We start from the raw sequence: 10,433 nt of genomic DNA on the forward strand, positions 1-10,433 counted from the left end.
TGCTTGTTTCTGGGGAGCAGTTGCATGTAAACTACTCAGAATAGGAGATGACACTTTTAGAGGTTTCACCACAACACTACTAGAGTAGATCCCATAGGAGAATCTTTGTTGTTGTCCTTTGGCAGCACAAAAACACCACACAATCTTCTCAGGCACTGCACTAATATTTCTATCCACAAGATGGAGTAATGAGCTACGATAAAAATTGTAGTATGTTTGCAGCTATCACTTCTCCTTTTGGGTTCACAAGCCTCCTATCTGGAGCAGATGGGAGAACTTCAGAGGGGAGTCTGCAGCGGTCAGGATGAGAATTGTCACCTAATTGTCATCTACAAACCTTGAAATCATAATGTGCTCCTGGAGAAGATTTGCTAACTCTCTGCAGGTTAGAGGGGAAGTATCTGTACTAAAAGAAGGAGACCAAGCACCTCAGGGTCTTGTTTACGGACGACTATTAAAGTAACTGAGACTGTCCAACAAATCAGCACAGTGGGAATCACATGATCGGTTTGCACTACTCTGTACTGGCACTTCCGTATTTGAGCTTTAAAGTACCAGCAGATACTATCTGCGTACCGGGGCGTACCTGCACACCCAGTGTGCCTATGATGCAAGGGGCAGATCGGGCAGCGACTTGAAGGTCAGTAGGCGTACTCTTACAGTACGTAGGAGTAAAAATTCTAGGAAAAAAGAGAACTCTGAGAACTGAAACAATGCGTCCTCTTGTATCCCCTAAAGGACCTGAATTAGGTGAGAAGTTGACCCTCTAACTCCTGTGTGATTGACAGTGCCAGTGAAACACACAGGCAGGTTGCAGTAAAGATAAATAGCCTTTATCTACTCGCTAAAATATGTAATTGTAGAAAAACCAGTATGAGCAAATTGATAATAAAAATGTAAATACACAGCTCGGGAAGTCCATTTTGATGGTCAGTCTTAGTAGATTCAGTAGCAAAGTAAGCTTCATTCTGCCTTTTCCTTGTTTTGCACTATGCCATGATGATATTCTCAGGATCGGAGGGACACAATTGTTAAGTGACAAGCTTAAAGCACTGTCACCAAGGCCTTTTATTCTTGAAAGAAGAGGCCAGCAATGGACATTTTCAGCCGGCCCCCTCTTATATGGACCTGGTGCGAGGTGAGTTGGCTGCAGGTCGTGTATAGACGAGGACAAATTTGTTGGTCCACTTACAGCTCATTGAAAAAGTTCCATCTGTCTCCTGAAAAGTGATGACATGAAAAGCCATTGTCCCCTGTGTACCCAACATGCTTTTGATATGTCATTGAGTAGAGTAAAGCAAGTGTGACAAGAGATCAAGTGTTGTTTATTCGACAAAGATATTCTAAAATGGCCTGGACACATTTGTTGGTACCCCTAGAAAATATTATCAGTAATTGGATTTGAGGGATTTTTCAAACTTGCTAGCTACTTTCCTGAATTCTTATCACATAGGTCTCCAATCGTGCAATCAGTCATTCAGCTGATTTAACTGGAGAAAAGTCATCACTCTGCTATTTGATATCATCGTGTGTCCCAAGAACCAGAAAGGGAAAAGGTGAGCGTTGTCTGAGGAGATCAGAAAGAAAATGATAGACAAGCATGTTAAAGGCAAAGAGGGGTGGGAGATCATCTCAAAGCAGATTGATGTTCCCGTGAGAACAGTTGCAAAAACTATTAAGAAGTTTAAGGTCCCATGGGACTGTAGCCAACCTCCCTGGACGTGGCCACAAGAGGAAAACTGATACCAGAATGGCCAGAAGAACAGTGAGAATAGCAGATGGAAAGTCAAGGACAACTTCTAAAGAGATAAAAGCTGAAGTCCAAGGTAAAGGTCCATCAGTGTCTGATTGCATCATCCGTCACTATGTGAGTGATGATTGGCTCAATAACAAAGGAGGACTGCACTGTTGAAAGCCAGACTGGAATTTTCTAAAATGCATACTGACAAGCCACAACGCTTCAGACAGAATGTCCTGTGGACAAATGAGACAAGATTGCAGCATTTTGGCAAATCACATCGGCTCCATGTCCACAGATGAAAAAAAAAAAAAAAGGACACCAGATCTGCTGTGAAAGATGGTTTAGACTTGGTTATGTTTTGGGGCTGCTTTACTGCATCTGGCATGGGGTACCTTGAGTCTGTGCAGGGAACAATGAAATCTGAAGACAATCAAGACATTCCAGAGTGAAACGTACTGCCCAGTGTCAAAATTCTCCATCTCAGTCACAGGTCATGGACCCTCCAACAGAATAACGAACCAAAACTCACAGCGGAAAAGCACCCAAGAATGGAAAAGAACAAGAAATTGGATTATTGTGAAGTGGCCTTCTCTGAGCCCTGATTTGATCCTAGCGAGCATCTATGGAAAGAACTGAAACATGCGGTCTGGAGAAGACCCCTTCAAATCTGATGCAGCTGGTGCAGTTCGCTCATGACGAGTGGGCCAAACGACCTGTCTTCAGGTGCAGAAGTCATGGAGAGCACCAGGAATTGTTTGTTTGCAATGATGGCCTCTAAAGGTGGTGCAACAAAATTTTAGGTGAAGGGTCCCATCATTTGTGCCAATGCCAGTCTAATTGTTGTTAAATACAGAATAAAAAAAAGATAGGTACCAATCATTTTTGTTGAGACACTTGTGAGTTATTCACTTCTCGAGGAGGGGTACCAACAAATTTGTCCAGTTGTATATGACTGTAGAAGTAAAGCAGGAACTACAGTAGGTCCATGGGTAGCTTTACACTCAATCGGTCAATTCACTTGATCAAAAGAATTGGACCACATTTATAGATTTAAAAACTAGTGGAGAGATAAGCTGGTGCAGCTTAAAGTTTTTGTAAAATAGCTTATACATGTTAATTTTAAACAGAAAAATCAACCTTATGTAATTCTGCCATTTTAAAAAATAAAAAGACCAGCTGTGTGCGTTAGCTTAGCACTTAGTCTTCCTGCACAATAACCTTTCATACCCCCTGGGGTTGGTTTTCTCATAACAAACTATATCATAATAAACGTTTCATGCCATGTGCTTGGTTTTGTTTCGATTTACTTCTGTATTTATGTCAGAATTTGCACAAGCAAGCAGAAAACATATCCTTATCACAAGAAAAATACTACCAGAAATCTATATATATATATATATATATATATATATATACACAGAATCCAACATCCGTCCGTCTGTCCACTTTCACGAGAGAACTACTTAACAGATTTAGATCGGGTTTGTTTCCATAATTTGCTTGAACATTCTGGTTGATCATAGTTTGGATGCTGCAGCGATTTATTTGCGAGAATCTGAGAGAGAGGCTCTGGGCCGAGGGGAGGGGGAAGCTGGATAGGACCCTCCTGACTCGCGCACTAGCCTCTGTTCAAGTTGGTCTGCCTCTTGCCACGTGTTGGAGCGCACCTTGCCTCCGCTTAGCTAGTGATACCTGCTTGTTCAGCAAACATTATAATCTAGTGATTGTTAAGGACTAACATTTGATGTTTTTGAGAAACAGAGAGAGAGAGAGAGAGAGAGAGAGAGAAAGAGAGAGATCAGAGCTATGTGTCTTTTAGAAGGTAGCTGCTGAATGGCAGAGATATCACGGCCACAAGCTTTTGTCCCCACACAGGGGATGCTCTCCCATCAGAGATGAACACGATCAGATACAGTGGCAACGTTTGACGTTGAACCGTACCTACCTTCCGCTTGGCCAGAATTGCATTTTTTTTAAAGTTTATCCTGTTTCACTACTACGTGGATTCAGAAACTTAAAAAATATTTATCAGGTGTTCAAGTGTGATCTGCACATTCCCTAAACCTATTTAAATCAATCTTTGTGTCACTGACACATTGCAGTATTTAATTAAATTTTTAATATAAAGTTCAGGCATATTTTAAAGAACTTATTTCAGATTACTTATTTAACTAAAAAAATAGGTTAAGACAAAGTTAAATGGCATGTGCAACCAGTAACTACTGAAGAATACTCAAAATATAGAAAAACAATTTGCCAAATTTTTAAAATATGCAGTAACATGACACAATTATACAGCAGACCAGCTATAACTCCCAGACCACCAATAAAACTGAACACTGATAAGTCAAGTCTCTTCTGGCACGTCATTGTTCATTTGGCCAAAAGTGACTTTAAGAGTTTAACTTGGTATATTCAATGTATGGTATGAAGAAGTACCAAAAATGGGGAAGGACTACTGAACTTTGCACCTGATGACCTGGGGACATCTGATGTCATTTCACTAACTAACATGACAGGCATAAAAATGCACACAGGCAGATGCAGCATCACATCAGGCTTTCAAGACCTCCTGAGTGTTGTCAAAGAGGGGTGTCTTCAAAATGCCATTCTAAATTGAAAGGCTGTGTGTGGGTGGAAGTTGGGATTGTTTCCCTCAAAGTCGAGCAACAAATGTGAATTCAACAAAAAACTGCATAACGAGGAACAGAAAGTGATTCAACACTTTAATAGGATGTGATGAGTAATTAGCCATTAGATGTCAACTGCCTTCTTGGTGCCTGGTGAACTCTAACCACCCACCCAAAATGCTTTCACAAAAACACATTACCAAGAAAAGCAGAAAACAAAAAACAAGGTAAGGATTTAAATGCTAGAAGATAATATTTAAGCTATACTTGCTTACTTACTTAAAATGTGAAGCCCTACTTTATTAAAGACCAGGAGTATTCTTGTGCGAGTCCACTATACAAGGACACCGCATAAAGCAGAAGACATACTCTTTGAACTAGGCACACCACTTTTATCTGTTCTTTGTGCCTTAACATTTCTTCTCGGCACATCCCTGTTATTCATACTAGACACTTTTCGTGTCCTGTTAACAGGTGTAGCTGCCGGAGTGTAAGGCGAGATCAAGCACGGGTAAAACGTGTACCAAAAGAAATCCCTCAGTCCGAAAGTTTGCTTTAAAAATATTAAGTGAAAATTCAAAGCAAATAATCCACACAAGAATAAAGAAAAACGTTGTGACACACGTAGAATAAAATGCAAAAAAAAGAAAAATGTATCTTCTCTAAACTTAGCTTTTCTTGTAAAACTAAATGTAGTTATTTCTATACTTAAGTTCTTTACTTCTTCTTTTATACTTAAAGATTCTTAACTTCTTCTTCTGTACGCTTTAAATGTACGGAGCAGAACTTTCATTTAAGTGCTTTGTCTTACATGTTAAAACCATGTGCCCTCTACACCTTACACATGGCAAGGCTGGCCACTAACTGAGAATAATATTTAGTCAGAGCAGTTAGAAATAGCTAGAATATACAAATTCAATTCTACTTATGGGGGTTATAGGAAGCTCCCATAAATTATGCACTATCATCTAGTAAAACATTTATGGATCTCATGTGACTAGGAAATGGCTCTTACAACAGGAGAAGATTAAGTACTGGCATAATTTTGAAAGTCGTTGCTGCATAGATTTCAAAAAAATATGAAATATTTTTTATTTAATCATATGTATGGATAATTGATGGCCAAATATAATTTGTAAAAATTTGTAATTATCCAGTAACCCACTTCAAAGATGGCGGAAGTCACAATTTTTAACATTTGGAAGCTTTTGCAAGATCTCTTTATACAGTGCATCCGGAAACTATTCACAGCGCATCACTTTTTCCACATTTTGTTATGTTACAGCCTTATTCCAAAATGGATTAAATTCATTTTTTTCCCTCAGAATTCTACACACAACACCCCATAATGACAACGTGAAAAAAGTTTACTTGAGATTTTTGCAAATTTATTAAAAATAAAAAAATTGAGAAAGCACATGTATATAAGTATTCACAGCCTTTGCCGTGAAGCTCAAAATTGAGCTCAGGTGCATCCTGTTTCCCCTGATCATCCTTGAGATGTTTCTGCAGCTTAATTGGAGTCCACCTGTGGTAAATTCAGTTGACTGGACATGATTTGGAAAGGCACACACCTGTCTATATAAGGTCCCACAGTTGACAGTTCATGTCAGAGCACAAACCAAGCATGAAGTCAAATGAATTGTCTGTAGACCTCCGAGACAGGATTGTCTCGAGGCACAAATCTGGGGAAGGTTACAGAAAAATTTCTGCTGCTTTGAAGGTCCCAATGAGCATAGTGGCCTCCATCATCCGTAAGTGGAAGAAGTTCGAAACCACCAGGTCTCTTCCTAGAGCTGGCTGGCCATCTAAACTGAGCGATCGGGGGAGAAGGGCCTTAGTCAGGGAGGTGACCAAGAACCCGATGGTCACTCTGTCAGAGCTCCAGAGGTCCTCTGTGGATAGAGGAGAACCTTCCAGAAGGACAACCATCTCTGCAGCAAATCCACCAATCAGGCCTGTATGGTAGAGTGGCCAGATGGAAGCCACTCCTTAGTAAAAGGCACATGGCAGCCCGCCTGGAGTTTGCCAAAAGGTACCTGAAGGACTCTCAGACCATGAGAAAGAAAATTCTCTGGTCTGATGAGACAAAGATTGAACTCTTTGGTGTGAATGCCAGGCGTCACGTTTGGAGGAAACCTGGCACCATCCCTACAGGGAAGCATGGTGGTGGCAGCATCATGCTGTGGGGATGTTTTTCAGCGGCAGGAACTGGGAGACTAGTCAGGATAAAGGGAAAGATGACTGCAGCAATGTACAGAGACATCCTGGATGAAAACCTGCTCATGTGATGGTTCGTCTTTCAGCAGGACAACGACCCTAAGCACACAGCCAAGATATCAAAGGAGTGGCTTCAGGACAACTCTGTGAATGTCCTTGAGTGGCCCAGCCAGAGCCCAGACTTGAATCTGATTGAACATGTCTGGAGAGATCTTAAAATGGCTGTGCACCGACGTTTCCCATCCAACCTGATGGAGCTTGAAAGGTGCTGCAAAGAGGAATGGGCGAAACTGGCCAAGGATAGGTGTGCCAAGCTTGTGGCATCATATTCAAAAAGACTTGAGGCTGTAATTGCTGCCAAAGGTGCATCGACAAAGTATTGAGCAAAGGCTGTGAACACTTATGTACATGGGATTTCTCAGTTTTTTTATTTTTAATAAATTTGCAAAAACCTCAAGTAAACTTTTTTTCATGTCATTATGGGGTGTTGTGTTTAGAATTCTGAGGAAAAAAATGAATTTAATCCATTTTGGAATAAGGCTGTAACATAACAAAATGTGGGAAAAAATGATGCACTGTGAATACTTTCCGGATGCACTGCATATAATAGGCTACCGTGGCTATTTATTTGTCTGCCCAGGTTTTTAAATCACCTGTAGCTCACAAACCGTTTGACGTATTGACCGGAAATTTGCTACACATATACTATGTGACGTCTACTATCCGCTTTCGGGGTGATGATTGACCTCCAAGGTTATTCCTCTTCATATTTTTATTTTATTGTAGAATCAACTCTCGGCAACGGACAGCATGGCGACCGTGCATGTGCCGTTCTCATCCCTACCACCTTTGCTGTCACCTCCCCTACCGCTTCATATCTTAAATCATTCTTGAGGCAGTTTGAAGACTTAAGTGCCAGCTTATGTGAAAAATTACAGAAAACGTACTAAGTAATTGGAACACAAACACTGACTTAATGAGTTTTAACACGAAAAGATGCTGACGAAAGAGAAGAAGAAGCGGGCTGCTAGGGTGGATGCTCAGTAAGCAGCAAGCGTATCAACCTCTGAGCAAATGAATGCTAAACGTATAGAGAAAGAGGATGGAACTGTAAGTCAAGTGTATTCACTGCACATTATCGTGCAGTGCGCCGTTACTGGTGTCAAATATCTCCTGAACCAATAAAGATATTTTAATGATTCAAAAATGACTTTCTCAGCATAAAATGATGATTCCTTTTCACTTACATGCTCTGAAATCAGTTATATTCTTTACTGTATAGCCCTTTAAAGACTGATGATCAGATACCGATTCTCACTTACTTTGTGATTTTTTTTTTTTTAAGCAGTGAAGAAAAGGTACACACATTTGTTATTCATACTGTACAGACTTTGGTACATGAAAAACATTAAAAGTGACCTGTAACATTTGTTTCAAAATCAACTTCTACTTTATGTTGATTCGATTACATTAATTCTCATTTGTAAGACGCTTTGGATAAAACTGTCTGCTAAATGAATAATTATGCCAGAAAGTAGCTGTAAGACAGAAAGGTACATCTCCCTACACTGTGTTGCATACAAACAAAGGGTATCTAACCATATTGTGACATATTTGGTATAATGAATTAGCTGAAGGCCATAAGGCTCAGGAGCCCAATAGTTCTCAATAGTGCAGTTAATTAAAACAATTCTATTTAAGAGCTCATTGGGTGCAGCAAACTCAGAAGAAGATAAGCAATTGTTGACTGAAAGCAACAGACTGAACTTGAAAATCCACCACAGTAATCAGCCATTAATTACTGCCGCTCAGATTCAGAAAGAGAGAGTCAAACTGCAAACAAAAGTATTTAGGAAAGGTGTATTAAAACTGACCCACACAATGCCAATGCACCGATGCTTCGCTTATGCTGGACTGGCAGGTATGGCCTATAAAACCTAACGGAAAGTTAGCAAACTGCAGTTAAATAGTTGGTTAGTGGAGCAGATGGCTAAATAGAAACACAGAGTATCCCTTCGTAGTAGAAGCTCTGCAGGGTTAGTGGAAGGCGGCAAAAACAAGCAACAGAGCAGGACAGCAGTCCACTCCAAGCTACTCTGAAACTTACAGGTGCTGCGGACACTGGGTGCACGGACTGGTCGATCCGAGCGGAATGAAGCTGCTGACATCAAAGTGCAAAAAGAAGATAGATTAAAGCAAAAAAATGTTTCACAAATCGACCACAGCTGGCAATTCTCCAATACGCATTAACTTAACACTTATGCTGTCTCACCTGGTGCCTTACTGGAGGGTTGGCTAGCTGCTGAAGATCCATAAGAAAAACCCCCATTCGACTGATCTTGGTCTCCATAGCTGTAAACAGGCTTAGGCTTTGGAGTATATTCCCTTTTAGGCTGTGAAGATGCTTCATTCATCCTGCATAAGCAAAAAATTACAAAAATGCTTATGGAAGCGGGACATCTTTTGTCCTTCAGGACCCTGACTAGAATACCCAAGCTATAGAACCCACAAATGCTAATTATGGAGTTAGAGCAGGAATTTCAAATTAGCTGGTTGAAATGATTGAACCTTTGGAAGACCAGAAGTACAGGAGCTCTATTTCCCATCATTAACAGCATAAATTTACCTTATCTTCAACTTTTCTGAAAGATCTTCCATGACTTGAACAGCTTGTCTGTGGTAATCAAGTTGGGCCTCCACCAGAGCGGACAGCTGGCTGACCTGCTCAATCTACAAAAAAGAACAGACAGCCATCATTCTCTGAGTTAACAGCACAAACGTGCATGGAGTAGATGGAAGGTAGTGCTGGGCGGTATGACCAAAATTCTCTATCACGGTATTTTTAAAAATTATACTGGTTTCACGGTATTGGAGGGTATTTTTTTCCCCATGCATGAGTGGATGTTAACCACATTTACACACACTTCAATTTCACCCTGGGGGTAAACGTTAACATTATACAAAGTTATTGTCTGTTATACCTGCATTTTTATCACTCTTTAATTTAATATTGTCTTTTTGTCACTATGCTGCTGGTGGAGTATGTGAATTTCCCCTTGGGATTAAGAATGAATGAATGAATGTATGTATGTATCTATCTATCTATTATATAGTGCCTTTCATATCTATCTATCACTTTTCCACTGCAATTACTGGCTAAGAATAACCTATTCCACTTTCATGAGAATTGTACATTGTACAAAAAAACATTTTAATGTGCACACAAGTATTAATACAGGTTTGCATGGCCCCATAAAGTCATAGTTTTCAAGGGGGTGGCACTAATGAAGAGAAGGAATCGCATTGCATGACAGATGCAGTCAAAATATAGAGCCTTTTTATTGAACAAAGTTTGCAAACAACTTAAACTAAAATTTTGACAACATATTTTCAACCATCCAAAGAGGCATTTAGACTTAGTAAAATATCCAGAGGTGCTTATCAAAAGTTTTATTGCACTGAACATGTCTTAGAAAAGGAAAAAAATAGTAAATATTTTTGTAAATCAACTACACTTTGTTAATGTTAACAACCTCTGTCCACTGACACATTAAAGTGACTTTCTAAACAACTTTACCATCATTAAACTGCATAATATTTAAACTAATAAATAATAACAATAAAATAAATAATGGTGCAACTTCCAGTAATAATACTATTACTTCCAAGACTTCAAGCCCAGGTGCATTACACAGTATTCACCAAATTAAAATAAAATAAAATAAAACAAGTGCAACTTGGTGAGGACATCTTTACCAACTGCACCATCATTAAGGCAAACTGCATTAACATGGACCTTGCTTCAAGCTAAGCTATATACATAAATAATAAAACTGCAACTT

The 10,433-nt window shown here is 39.7% G+C and overlaps 1 protein-coding gene across 3 annotated transcripts in view; it reads right to left on the reverse strand.

The window, feature by feature from the left end:
* The window catches only part of sh3gl1b (SH3-domain GRB2-like 1b), a 140,807-nt gene that overhangs the window by 16,553 nt on the left and 113,821 nt on the right, over positions 1-10,433 (reverse strand). Inside the window, exons 7-9 of one of the 3 annotated variants that reach the window (XM_028816495.2) lie at positions 9,218-9,321; positions 8,864-9,006; positions 8,699-8,752 (exon numbers count right to left, since the gene is read on the reverse strand). In XM_028816495.2, the coding sequence (XP_028672328.1) occupies positions 8,699-8,752; positions 8,864-9,006; positions 9,218-9,321 (301 nt within the window). The remainder of the gene's footprint in view (positions 1-8,698; positions 8,753-8,863; positions 9,007-9,217; positions 9,322-10,433) is intronic. The other 2 variants (XM_028816496.2, XM_028816497.2) reach the window with 2 other exon arrangements.

This window comes from Erpetoichthys calabaricus, chromosome 12 (genome assembly GCF_900747795.2).
Source record: "Erpetoichthys calabaricus chromosome 12, fErpCal1.3, whole genome shotgun sequence".
Lineage (NCBI taxonomy): Eukaryota > Metazoa > Chordata > Cladistia > Polypteriformes > Polypteridae > Erpetoichthys > Erpetoichthys calabaricus.